This window comes from Ursus americanus, chromosome 2, assembly GCF_024610735.1.
Source record: "Ursus americanus isolate L20-20 chromosome 2, mUrsAme1.1.p, whole genome shotgun sequence".
NCBI classification, from domain to species: domain Eukaryota; kingdom Metazoa; phylum Chordata; class Mammalia; order Carnivora; family Ursidae; genus Ursus; species Ursus americanus.
The window spans coordinates 25,875,599-25,890,028 of NC_142128.1; the positions used below are offsets into that span (position 1 = coordinate 25,875,599).

Below are 14,430 nucleotides of genomic sequence, written 5' to 3' on the forward strand. Positions count from 1 at the left end.
CTTAGAGGATTTATGCATCCCAGCATGTCCTGAATTCAGGAAACAGCTCTCCTTCCTTCCTATATGCTAATATAAAGAACAAAGATGATTTATTATCCTCAGGAGACTCCTGGCCTCTGGAGTATCCTTCTATAAGACAAAATAAAATAAAATGATTTTTTCCTGGGGCGCTTGGGAGGCTCTGTCGGTTAAGCATCTGATTCTTGATTTTTGGCTCAGGTCATGATCTCAGGGTCATGAGAGCCCATGTCGGTCGGGCTCTGTGCTGGATGTGGAGGCTGCTTGAGATTCTCTCTCTCCCTCTCCATCTGCCCCTCCCCACTCACACACACACCCTGTCTTAAAAAAAAAAAAAAGATGTTTTCTTTTGACAGTGCATGACAGCACATTTTCTGCTGTGTCATTTAATTATGATCTTTAGCACAACACACATGCTATTTCCTGTGCCGTTTAGAAGGCACGAGCGTTTTCCTTTCGACTGTTAACTTTCACACAAACACACCATCATATGGCTGGTGCTTGTCCTCAAATGGCATGGTGACACTTTTGTTTTCACCTCAGCTTTTGGTCATAAGATACCTTTCACCGACATGAAAGTATCGTGGATTTTTTCCTTTTTTTTTTTGTCCAAGGGTAGAACTTAGCTGAAAAGACATTTCACCCAAAGCAAGCTTTTCTTTTCTAAAATACAATCTTTGTCTCATTGAAGATCTCAGCTTTAATGATGTCTTTCATGAGCCTTCTCCCCTGGGGCATGGGACCAGATAGGCAGCAGGGCACTTTTGTTCCTTGTGCTTATTTAGTGATTTATTTTTGCAAATGAATCTGACCAATTCTTTTCAGTCAAAATAAAAAGTGAAACTCTTCTTGTTCTCAATATCATAGCAAATAGTTTCATTGTTTCTGATTGGCTGGTTGAGTCAGGACTCTATACCACAAAGGAGGATGATGCCAGATTCATAAATAGGAGTAAAGCCATCAGGCGATATGATGTAATCCACCACCGTTGAAAGGTAGGGAAGAAAACACCCTCACTGAGCTCTGATTAGAACATGTGGTAGATTGCGTTATTGGTCCCAATTATTACTCTTTACCCTGGAAGAGAATCGTGCATCTCTACTCCGCCATATGGCTTGCAGTTTCTGCCTGGGGGTGGTGTCACCTTCCCCATAGCACTTGTATTTGGCTTGGCCATGGACTCGTATTGGCCAATGAAATGTGAGCAGAAGAAATGCTTGCCACTGCATGGATTGGCCATTGCTCTTCTCTCTCTGCCATGAGAATGAGGGAGTGGGCTATTCCTTCATCCTGGGTCCCAGAATGAAAAGGGACAAGGAGCAGAGCCAAAAGTGACATGCAGCTAACATAAAATAGGGTGAAGAATAAATGTTTGCCATTGTAAGGCACTGAGATTTGAGGGTTATTTGTTACTGCAACAGAGCCTAGAGAAAGCTGACTAATCCAGAATACTGGCGGGTATTTGGGGCAATACCCTGTAGGAGCACGTATAAGTCAGGACTCCTTCATTTGCAAGTAGTAGAAACCTAACTCAAGCTGGCTTAAATAAAAAATTAAAAATTTTTAAAAAAGCTTAATTAAGAGGGGTAGAGTTGGCTTTAGGCATGGCCAAATAGAGAGGCCCAAAACAACGCCATGGAAACCCAGGCTGGCTGCCTCTCGGTTCTTCCGTTACCTGAGGCGCAGCCTCTTCAGGTGGCTGCCCTCCACAGCTCAAGGCTTACGACCTCAAAGCTCCAAATCTAGAGGAAAAGAGAGAAAAAGTTTCCTGGTTGCTTCCTGAAAAATCTTGGGGTACAAGTGATTGAACCAATTTGGGGGCAACCGCGGTGGTCAGGGGGACTTGCTGCTCTGATTGGCCAGTCACACACCCAGCCCAAAGCCCCAGGTGGAATTAGCTCCCTGTCCACATGGACTGAGAATGGGAAAGAGGTGATCCTTCCAGTTACAGGCAGTTCTGAACACAAAGGAGGAAATCAATGCAGAGGGGGGAAAAGCATAAATGTCTACCAGAAGAAGCAAGAAAATGGAATTTTAAAAAGTAGAATAAATACCCTTTAGTTTTGTAATTGTTTTAAGATTTTATTTATTTATTTATTTATTTATTTATTTATTTATTTATTTATTTATTTTTGAGAGAGAGAGAGAAAAAGAGAATGTGAGCACACAAGCAGGGAGAGGGGCAGAGGGAGAGGGAAAGAGAATCCTAAGCAGACTGCCCGATGTAGGGCTTGATCCCACCACCCTGAGATCATGCACTGAAATGAAGAGTCAGACGTTTAACCGACTGAGCCACCCAGGTACCCCTGGTTTTGTAATTGTTTTTAACTCTTCAAGTAACTCTGTAGAGGACATGAAAAACTACAAAATAATTTAGAAAAGAAAATAAAAGTTGTGTTCCTGCCCTCTGGAGTGAAACATCCTTTTGAAAGATTTTTAGGTCTAGTGTGATTTAATTCTATGATTATCCTTAATTTTAAACATTTCCTTTTCACCGTACAGTTTATTTAACAAATATGTTTGCTTTATATGCGATAAATCTTAATTTTATAAACTTAAGAAAAAATTTTAAGTGTTGTCGATGTCTATATAAAATAACTACATAAAATGCAGTTATTTAAAGAAAAAAGTCACAGAAAAGAAATGGGTAACTCAGAAAGGATGGACAGAGTGAAGAGTATGCTAAATTATGGGGAACCTGTAGGAGAAGGGCCCAGCATTTATGTGAAAAGCGATTGGCCACCCATGCCACCCCTGACAAATGATCCTAACCTACCAGCTGTGATCTGACAATATAATGACATCAAGCAACAAAGACAGCCGGGCTTGGTAGAATTTGTCTTACCAAGAACATTAAAATAGAGTCAAACTCACATTTTAGATGGCTCCGCAGGCTGGGAGATGGGGTTCTCTAAGGCGATAAACGCTAACACACACATAATATACAGAGTTGTATCTCCCATAACAGCTGCACTCTGAAATCAGCACGTAAGATGAACGTCACATCTATCAAAATTTCCCCTTAGCAAACCTTAAATTACCCGTAGCATCTTTCAATTAGTGTCACATAGCAGTGTTCTCCCCCTCTGAGGCCTGACCACTGTGAGTACCAGGTGATCTAAGAGGCAGTGGAGCAGATGGATTAGCCATTCTTAACGGCACGGACTCGGGAGCCAGGCTGCCTGGGTTCAGTCCCGTCTCGGTGTTTGCTAGCTTGTGACCTTGGGCAGCTAAGTTATCTCTGTGCCGCATTTCTTTCTCTGAAATATGGCTGTCACTGGGACAGCTAGTATTCATGGAATATCTAGTGTTCCCTTATGGATCTCAGCTTCCCTTGCAGTTGGTTTGGGGTCAGGCTCTGTGAGGAGAGGTGAGAAGGTTAAGAACGTTCTAGACTGAGAAGGTGAAGATCTAGGGTGCCTCCTCTTTTCTTTCAAGTGACCTCAAAAATCATATGTTCTAAATAGCTATAAACAAAAGGGCTGTCCAACCTGCATCAGTCTTTGTACGAGCAAGAAGTAAGCTCTTATTAGGTATTTCAGTATTGTTTATAACTGCAACCTAGCTTAACATAGCCTGATGAATACAAGGGGGATATAAAATTCTCTACTCTGTAGAGTTGTGACCCAAGTTAAATTAGGTCGTATTTATCAATTGCTCAGAATAGTACCTGAGTAAACACCATATAAATGCTTGGTTGGCAGGTAGTTATGTAGGTAGACAGACATACGGATGAACAAAGAGAAGGAAGGGGTTGCCTTATAAGCTGCTCATGATACAAGGGGCATGTAACACTGGGAACAACTAAGGAAAGAGCTGACTCGTGTGCCCTTTTTATGCTTTACCTCCAGAGTGGAATGGCAAGGGGAACTGCTTGAATTTTCAAAAATCTTATTTCTCTCTCTCTCTCTCTTTCCCCCAAAAGCATACCATTGAATTAGCACAAAGTAAGTACATGCATACTGCAATTCAACTATAACACAAAAACTGTCCATGAAGACAGGCACCACATTTGTCTGTGTCATATTTCCATGGCACAGAGTAAGTGTTTCAATAAACAGTAGCCAACCAGCTTATGAATACATCTGCTCTGTAATTTTAGAGCACATTTCAGCATTCAATAAATATTAGCTAAATAAATGAACAAATAAATAACTCCCTTTAAATAGCTGAAACATAGCTGTTTGCATATGTATCAGTACTGGAAAAATGGTAGCCCCTTCATTGTTGGCACCAGAATTCCTCTTAGGTAAAAGATTAGCTTTGTTTAGATGAAAGACCATTTTACAGATGAAAAAACTGAGGCTCAGAGAGATGAAGTCATCTTTGCCCAGAGTCACATAGCGGGATTGGTGAAGCTTGGTCTGGAAGGCAGAGATGTGATTCCAGAGCCCAAGTTCCTAACCCCTATACTTCCACTGCTACTTCTTTGTCCTCTAGGACATTCTTACACCATCCTTGACAGCTCCAGGATTTGACTTGCTGTCATCTTCTCCAACCCATCCCCTACCAGCCTTCTCAGATACTTCATTATTCAAACTGATGACACCTCCAACACCATGGTCTCCAGTCCACATGATTCCATGACCCCCATCTTCCCTTGTGTCAGTCACTCAATAGAATGGCCACATCTTAGAATGAGTTATCCCTGAAGACTGTCATATCTCAATTTTCCAAATTCCCATTCTGATCGTAACCTCCTCTATCCTTCCATCTTTCCCACTTACTCACATGTATTTATATTTATATTTTTAGTCCTTATGCAAAACTAGGATTTGAGAAGGTTACTGGTATCTAGAACAGGGCTCAGCAAACTATAGCCCATGAGCCAAATTTGGCCCATCACCTATTTGCATAAGTAAAATTGTACTGGAATCCAGCCATCCCTGTTTATTCACATACTGTCTATGACTGCTTTCATACTACAATGGTGGAGGTGAAGTAATTGTAACAGAGACCATATGTAGTGTGCAAGGCCTAAGAAATTTACCATGCTCTACAGAAAATTTATTAAAAGAAAAAATATTACTGGAGCCATGTTCTTAGGGCAAGCCCAAGGCTCTGATCTTGTTAACCCCCACCTTCTCATTGGTGCTGGGGAGAAGTGGGTTTGGCATCAGAAGAGGATGTGAAGGGAGAATGAGGCGGAGGTAAGGGAACTGTTCGTGAGTCATGCACATTCAGAGCCAGGTCTCAGAAAGGGTGACCAAGCCTTCCCCAGCACCATGAAGCTTCTCACTTGAGCCCACACCTGCTACTCTCTCCTTGCCCCAGAGCCATTTTCCTTCCATGCCATTTGAGTTTCTCAGCATGATCACATGAAAACTCAGTCTCCCCCTGTCTGTCACTCCAGCTACCTCCAGTGGAGAAGAACACCCCTCAGCCCTCCTGGTTGACTGCCAGTCAAGAGCTACCTCCTTGGCCACGGCACATCCATCATTCAATCAAGTGGTCATGAGGAGCTTTGAAAAATCTCATTGTTTCTTTTCCTTTTAATTTTTTGTTATGGAAAATTTCAAAGATATAAAAAAGTAGACAGAAAACAAAAATGAACCCACGTCACCATCAGCCAACTTCAATTATACTGTTCTGCATGTCAGTTATTCAATGTCATTCCCCTCCAACCCTGTCCACAGACATCATATCATTTCATATTTCATTCATAAATATTTTAGCATGTTTCTCTAAAAGGTAATAACTTTCTAAAATCATAACTATGAAATGATTATCATACCTTAAATAAAAGAATAATAATTCTTTACATGATCAACTATTTATTAAGCATTCAAATTTCCAATTGCCTCATAATTTTTCTTTCTTTGAATCATGATCCAAATAAGATCTACCTATTGAAATTTCAAAAACCATATGGATCCCTACCATCCCCATTTTAGTATCTCCAAGTTTGGTACATTTCTTACTTTCAAGGTAGTGTTTCTCTCTCTTTCTGAAAATTGGTTGTTATATCATTAACAGAATTTTAAAAATCTGGTAGTTTTTGAGAAAAACCTAAGAGATTATTCTTAGAAAAGTTAACCATGTTTTCCCTTTATTTAAGATCCCCTAGGCAAGTCTAGACCTTTCACTATATTAGCTTTACTAGTCTTCAACCCTGATTTTACCCAACCATCTGTTTTCTCCACCCACTTTCCAGGGTTGCTGGTGATAATCACATACGCAGGCTGTTTATATGCACCACAAATTCAGGCCATCAGCTGGGCCATCCCTATTTATCCCTAGTTGATTCCCTATCAATTTCACAATGGCAGCTGCTGCACCCCCACCTTCCCTCCCCCACAGGCCTCCAGAACCTGCCTGGGCCTCCCTCTCAGCAGATGCCTCCACATCTACATGAACAACCAGAATGACAAGATCCACCATGAATTTGCTCAACTTTTCCCCTTCCACCTCAAATTTCCTTTCACTTGTAGCTCTGGTCTCAGAGGAAGACATACATCTTCTTATATCTAATATATATGTATACATGTGTAGAGAAGTCTCTGAAAAGAAGTTCACTAAAATGTCAACCATGGTTAGATCTCGGAGGTAGGCTCTTAGGTGATTTGTACCTTTTTCTTTTTGCTTTTGTTTGCTTTTACTTTTTTCTCTAAGCATGTATCATTTTTGCAAAACCCATAATACCATTTCAAAATGTCAGTGATCCCCAAGAAAATGTAGGTGATCCCTATGAGTGAGGGACTTTCAATTTTCCCATATTCTCCATTACCCTTTGAGGTAGGCAGAATAATGGTGCCTAAACATGTCTACGTCATAATTCCTAGAACCTTATGTTACCTTACAATGGCAAAAAGGACTTTGCAGATGTGGTTAAATGAAAGACCATGAGATGGGGAGAATATTCTGAATTCTCTGGGTGAGCCAATGTAATCATAGGAGTCCTTCACAGTTGAAGAGAGAGGAAAAAGAAAGTCAGAGAAATATGACTAAGGACACAGGATCAGAGATAGGCGACGTTGCTGGCTTTGAAGATGGAGGAAGTCACCACCAGCCAATCGGGAAGCCTCCAGAAGCTGCAAAAGGCAAGGAAATGGGTTCTCCCTTAGAGCTTCCGGAAAGAATGCAGCCCTGCCTACATCTTGATTTTAGCCCAGGGAGATCCGTGTCGGGCTTCTGACCTCTACAACTGTAAAATAATAACTTTGTCAAAGTCACCAAGTTTGTGGTAATTTGTTACAACAGCAACTGAAAAGTAATATACTCCTACTCCTTCCCTGCCGGTCTTTCAAATCAACATAAAATCTAAGCGGAAACAATGACTTGCTTTGCATACAACTAGTAGACAAGCCACGGTCACCACTGCCATCCACGTGACTTAGAGTAAGTGCCTCCTTCACTGAATCTCTGGAACCAATTCTGGGGTACTCCAAACTTTAGCTGTGGTCCACCTCAACTTGATCTGTACATCTGACATGGGAACCTTGATTCCAAAATCAACATTTCTCTCCAGACTCCACTTCTGAGCTTCAGGCCAATGTTCCTAATATGGATGTCCTAGAGGCACCTCAATCTCAATGTGCCTGAGATAGAAATTCTCCTCTTTACCCCGAGCCTGCTTTTCCGTCTAGGTCTCTTTGCTTCTATCATGGGCTTCCCATTTGCCCAGCAAATCTCATCTTTTCAGGCACCTCTTCTCCACCACCAAGCTCATTCTGTGCCATCCATTTACTCTACCTAAATCCCAGGTACTTTCTTTTCCATTCCTGTTGTCCCAGTTCAAGACCCGAGGGCTGTAACCAGGCTTTCCCCATCTCACATATCCCCTGCATTCTTGGGAGTTATCTTGCCAAAACAGCCTGCTCACATTACACCTCTGCTCCAAATCTTTTAATATGTGCTCTCGCTTATGGAATAATGCCCAAACTTCATTGATTTTACTGAAAACTAAAATCCACACCTAACTCCCTCCCAGCCTTATCTCCTATCCCAACCCTGTGTCTTGGCATGCTCTATGAGCCGGCTATGCTGGTTTCCTGTGCCTGGACCAAGTCCTGCCTTCTCCCACCTTTCTGCCTTTGGCCTTGAGTACCCTTTTCTGCTATATCTCTCTTCCTAAGTCCACAGTGTCCTTTGATGGCAACTGTAGCCACTAGTAAGCCACATGATATTACAGGCTGGCCCTGTCCGCAATTTCATTTGTAGGTGCATCATTTCGCTGCGTCTTCCTAATTTTACTAACTAAACATTTTACTAAGGAGGATATGGAGGCTTACGGAGCTACCTGCTGTGGTGCTTTTAAAATATGTCGTGGTTTGATACTCCTCCCTTCAAAAGGTGGAGCCTAGTCACACTCCGTTTGAGACTCCCTTAGAGACTCACTTCTAATTAACAGAATGTGGTCGAAGTGCAAGTGTTTGGCTTCCCAGATGGGGTCACAAAAGGCCCTGCAGCTTCCCTCTTGGTCTCGAGTCTCTCATCCTGACAGAGGCGTCACCACATCGTACGGACACTCAGCAGGCCATGGAAAAGCCCATGCGGAGAAAAACTGAGGCCTTCAGCCACCACCATGTGGGGAAGCCAACTTGAAAGTGGCTCCTCCGGCTCAGTCACACCTTCAGAAGACTGCAGACCCGGCAGCGTCTTGCCCGTAGCCAATGAGAGACCTTGAACCAGAGCCACCCAGCTGAGCTGCACCTGAATTCCTGATCCACGGAAACTGTGAGATAATACGTATTTATTGTTTCAAGCCCCTAAACGTTGGGTAATTTGTTACATGGTAATAGAAGCTAAAACACCCAGGGTCATGCGACTAGTAAGCGATAGAAGAGATCTGAATGCTGGTTTGTCTGTCCCCAGAGCTCATGCTCTTAACCCCAACCCAAAGCTGCCTGAAGTGCTAGTTTATATTTTGCTTCCTTTAAATAACATTGACAGAGTCTTCCCTCAAAATTCAAACTTCCTCCAATCTGTACCTTTAAGCCCTATTCAAAATGCCCGTTTATTGTACCCCCAACAATCACCATATTTGCCTAAGACCTACCTCACTTTCTTTGCAACTTCCCAGCTCCTTTCAGCTTTAGCACCTACATCTTAGTGCTGTCACTAAGATTAAATGAGATAATGCGTGTAAAAGTACTTAGCAGAGGGATGACAAAATTATACTATTTATTACCTCAAGTATGCTATTTATTACTAGTATAATATAATTATGCTATTTATTTAGACACAGCACTTCTGCTATAGGGATGAGGTCTCAGCTCTGGCTGTTTATTAGAATCACCCAGGAAGCTATTTAAAACAACAACAACAACAACAACAACAACAACAACCAAAAACAATAATGCCTATGCTATACTCTGAATTAATAGGTCTCATTTACTAGGTCTTCATGAAGCCAGGCAACAAAAGCTCCCCAGACGACTTTACAGTTCAGCCAGGCTAGAAACCCACTGGATTAGGTCAGAGGTTCTCAACCAGGGGCTACTCTGTTGTCTCCTTGCCCCGCTCAACCCCTCATCCCCCTGACATTTGCTAGTGTCTGCAGATATTCTTGATGGTGATGGCTTTAGGGAGGTGCTATTGGCATCTGGTGGGTGGAGGCCAGAGAATCTGCTGAACATTCCACAAAGCACAGCCCGCCCTACATCAGAGAATGATCTGGTGCTAAATGTCGATAGTGCTGAGGTTCAAAAAACCTGGATTAGATATTGTTTCCCAGCTCCTACCCTCATTCCTACTTGTCTCTCTGACTCACCTGGTCAAAAATATCTTTGAGAAGGATACAGCACCTGAGGCCTTGCCTCTCAAAACCGAATCTGGGCACCAACCAGCTTGGCCACTGCCCCAAGTGGGCTGGTTCCAGGCCCATCGGGAGGGTCTCTGAATGGTCTTGTGCGTCCCCATTTCCCTTCAGTGCTTTAACCTGTATTACAACACTCACTACAGGAACTATAGTCGGCTGGAAACACGTCTCTCTTACCCCCAGAGCTATAGCCATATTTGATTCATCTCGATTTATTCCACAACACCAGGCTCTGTGCATTGCACATGGTAGGTGTTCAATAAATACTTATTACATCAAATTAGATTAATGTAATTTAAAGTTTTAACATGCTTCTTGGCATCTCTTTGGAAGGTTATGGAAATAGAGTACAAATGCCAGTTAAGGCGAGAGCTCTTGCATTTCTGTTCTTGTGGAGTTAAAGTGAAATGATCGCTTTGGCTACTTCTCAGTGTATTTATATGAGCTGGCGGCAAAAGTTAGCAACCATTTTAAATTAAGATCTTTGTATAATAAAAGATTAGGGATTTGAGAGGACTCTTTAGAGAAGTTTTCATATCTTTAAGATTCTTTTTCATTGGTTATTAGATGTGGGAAAATGTTTCATTTTTAAGGCAAAGCAACAACTTGGAGAATGATACTGAAAAAAACCTTGTCTTAGAAAAACGTGCAAATCTTCCACTTATTAATCATTTATACTCAGTACATTATGGCCCTTCCATAGTGGGCAAATTAGGCACAGGTTTAGAAGCTAAATAAAAAACCAAGGTTTTCCAATATCATTCTCCTTTCAATGTGTAACTAGTCTCAGATTTTTTAAAAATTGGTAATGGGACGCCTGGCTGGCTCAGTTGGTAGAGCATGGAACTCTGGATTTCGGGGTTACGAGTTCAAGCCCTGTGTTAGGTGTGGAGATTACTTAAATAAAAAAAAATATTCTTAAAAAAAAACTGGTAATACCTGGGGTACAATTAATTCTCAAAATTAAGAAAGTCAGTCAAGAGTCTATTCAACCTGGCATTCTCAAGAACGGCAATTTAAGCAAAAAAAAAAATGTGACATTTGAGGGGTAAGGATCTAATTTAAGGTGTTTTGTTCAGTTTAATATAGGGGTTTGCAAGCCTCACTTAATTTTCTAATGCCTCAGTTTCCTGACATTGCTCTTGCAAAGGGCTGGCATGAAAACATTTCAAAGCAACAGGTTAAATATATATCATTTTCTCTAAATTGAGATATTTTCTTTCACCTATGGCTTAAAATAGTGGACCACTGCTTAAATGTCATCTTTCAAGTGAGATCTTTCCTGACCACCCTATGCAAAATTAAGCCCTCTCAACACTCTGTATTCCCCCCTGCTTTATTTTTCCCTATAGCATTTAATTATTTGTTTATTGTCTGTCATCCCCCACTAGGATATAAATTCTATTAAGGCAAGGATTTGGGGCTACTTTGTTCACTGCTTTACCTCCAGAACCTAGAATGATGTTTGGCATATCACAGTACTCAAAAAATATTTATTGTATGAATGAGTGAATTATGTAAATCTAGAAATGAAACATAACACCATCAAAAGCATGAATTAGATGTAACTGAATCAATAGGGCTAGATCTCAAAAGTGTGAATTTGAATCAAATAAAAGCAAGTTGCAGAATAATGCATAAATTTCCTCATCAGCAAAATAGGGCTGGTAATAGCATTGTTATCAGGATCAAGTTAGCTCATTAGTGTTAAATGCCGAGAACAATGACACAAGCATTCACTAAATATTATTTGCCATCATCATCATAACATTGATGAAAAATCACTCACAGCAAATAGTCTACTAATTTTTTAAGATATAATCTAATTTTACATAAACAACCAATTTTAAGAGTTCTGGAAGGATGCACTAGAGACTAAACTGATTACTTTCATGAGGAGAGAACTCACATTAGAATGATGGTCAAAGACAGTTTTAACTTTATCTATCATGTTCTAATTTTAAATGCAGAATTGATGCATACAATGAAAAATTAATATTTAGAAAAGTTTAGTCATACTTCTTGAGACATAATAACCCTGAGAGGGGGCGGGGAGGGAGGGAGGAAGGAAGGGAGAGAAAGGAGGGAGGGAGAGAGAATGGAGAGGTGAATTACTTAGGATAAGAATTTTAAAAAATTTTCGACTTTATTTCTGAAGTGCTTTTTGAATAATCACCACATGGATAGGATGTTCTTAGCCTAGACTGAAAATAACCAGAGACAAGAGCCACAAATATAACTGACCTGGAGTCCCGGGTGGATTACATGAGTTAGTTGGATTGGAGAAAACAATCATTAACACAATCTTAAAATAAGAATAAATTATTTGAGGCCTTATGTTGGTACTTACTGATGCTTCAGCCACTGCTCCACAAATGGAATGGAGAAAAACTCTGTGAAATCTTCCCCTATCCTCTTTGGATTTTGACTGGTAACGATGCCATATGTTTGATTGACAAGAAAACAATAAGCAAAAGTTCAAGTCAATTGTTGCTATTCTGCTTGCAAATTAACACTATTGAATCCTTAGGGTCACTGAATATTCAAAGACAGGCAAAACTTACTTGTATAACCACTCGGTCAGAAAATCACAGGCAATGAATTTGGTTCTTTTTCTCTACAGAGAAAAGAGAGAAGAGAGAATTAAATTATACTCTTTGTCCACATGTCTGAGTAGGACAAAGGAAGAGAGGTTAATTGATTTTTTGTGTTAGGTGAAATATGCATGAGTCTTTTATGAGGTTTATAAGTATATCAACAAACTAACTTGGGGTGATGTGAAGACTTCTAAAGATGTTTCTCTAGTCGTCTTTGGACAAGCATATTTTCTGACAGCAGGGACTAATAAAAGTGCACATAGTAGGAGGCTACTACATGCTTTTGGAATTGTCACAGAAGGATTTTATTTAAATCTAGACCTTGAGGAGTGCCTGGGTGGTTAGGCTGGTTAAGCATTTGACTCTTGATTTTGGCTCAGGTCATGATCTCAGGGTTGTGGGATTGAGCCCTGCATTGGGCTCCTCACTCAGTGCGGAATCGGCTTGTGCCTCTACCTCCCCCTCTGACGCTCCCCCTACTCTCGCTCTCTCTCTAAAATACACAAATAAACAAAATCTTTTTAAAAAAATCTAGACCTTGATTCTGAATAACTGTATTTATTGCTTTCCCCCAGTCCACTCAAATCCTCAGAACAGCTCTACGTCAGGTCTGGCTACCATCTTCTGATGTGGAAGCCAAGCATGCAGGTGCCATTGGCAGTGTCACTGACCCGGCCAGTTGTCCACCCAACAGCCACTCTCCACTTCATCCTTATAAACAGAAACCTGGTTGACAAGCAGCCCCCAGGGGGAAAAAAACTGTATTTTCTGGCCTCCCACATAGCAAGGGATAGCCATGACACAGTTCTGCCCTATGAGATAGAAATGAACAGGTCCTTCGGACTTCTGCAAAAGTTCTGCTTTCTTAATTTCTGCTACCTCTTCTTCCTTGAAGTTTCCTTCTACTTCTTTCAGCCTGGAACACAGACATGTGTCTGGAAGTGGAGTAGCACCTTTCAACGATAAGGCTAAAAGCCACATGCTAAGGGTGGTAGAGCAGGGGGTTAGAAAGAGCCTGGGCCATTGATGACTTCCTTAAGCCTCTGTAACAGCTTGGGTCTGACCTACTCTGACCATCTTGATATGTAAGGGGAAATAAATGTCATTTGGTTTTTCAACCAAATTTTCATTACATGCCAGTGAATGTAATCCCTAAGAGATAGATAGATCGCCAGTAAACCACAAGGGAAAGAACATCCTAGAGCACTGGGGGAGAAGGCATGCTAAGAAGGTAATGGGATGGACCACCAGGTACCTTGTCTCCTGGATCCACTGAAAGACCCTGTAACCCAAACAGAACCACTCAACTCCTTTAAGAGAACTGTTAAGGAAACTGGGAGATAGAGGTTTGCAACCTCTCCTTTTAAGATAACAGGAGCTAGGAACAAGTACATCTAGAGGTGTTGGTTGCCATGTGAAAAGATCCTTCCCAAGAATGTAGACAACAGAGAATCTCCTGGAAATTCTCTCTTTTCCCCTGCAGGTCTACCCTTCTCTGCCCTGCTCTGTGCCTCAGGAGGCCGATTTTATGGTTCACTTCAACCAGGCTCCCTTACTCACTAGGTAGGTCCAGCTAATGAGAGGTACCAGCAGGAGATCTGAGACAGGGAGGAGAGAAAGGCAGGGTGCTATGGATTGAACTGTGTCCTCCCTGACCCAAATTCATATGTTGAAGTCCTAACTTCCAGTACTTCAGAATGTGACTGTATTTGGAAATAGGATCACTACAAATACAACTAGTTAAGCCCAGCCATCCCTGAAGGACACAGCAATTCCAAAGAAAATGAATAAATTTTGGGTTCTATTAGCAAGGAAGAAGGGAGAGCCTGATGGCTAGACCACCAATGGCAGATTCCTAATGACACTGTACTAGACCCTGGATCCAGCTATACCCGAAGCCCAAATCCTCTGGCTTATGTCCTCAGGTACATGAGCCTATATATATATATATATATATATATATATATATATATATATATATATATATATATATACACATTTTTTTTTGATTAAGCCAAGTTTGCATTGGGTTGTTTATTGCTTGCAACAGGAAGA

The 14,430-nt window shown here is 41.2% G+C and overlaps 1 protein-coding gene across 2 annotated transcripts in view; it reads right to left on the reverse strand.

Moving 5' to 3' along the window:
• IQCK (IQ motif containing K) overlaps positions 1-14,430 on the reverse strand; it is a 120,124-nt gene that overhangs the window by 74,364 nt on the left and 31,330 nt on the right. Inside the window, exons 5-6 of one of the 2 annotated variants that reach the window (XM_045770925.2) lie at positions 12,343-12,395; positions 12,129-12,206 (exon numbers count right to left, since the gene is read on the reverse strand). In XM_045770925.2, coding sequence (XP_045626881.2) covers positions 12,129-12,206; positions 12,343-12,395 — 131 coding nt within the window. The remainder of the gene's footprint in view (positions 1-12,128; positions 12,207-12,342; positions 12,396-14,430) is intronic. The other variant, XM_045770927.2, reaches the window with a different exon arrangement.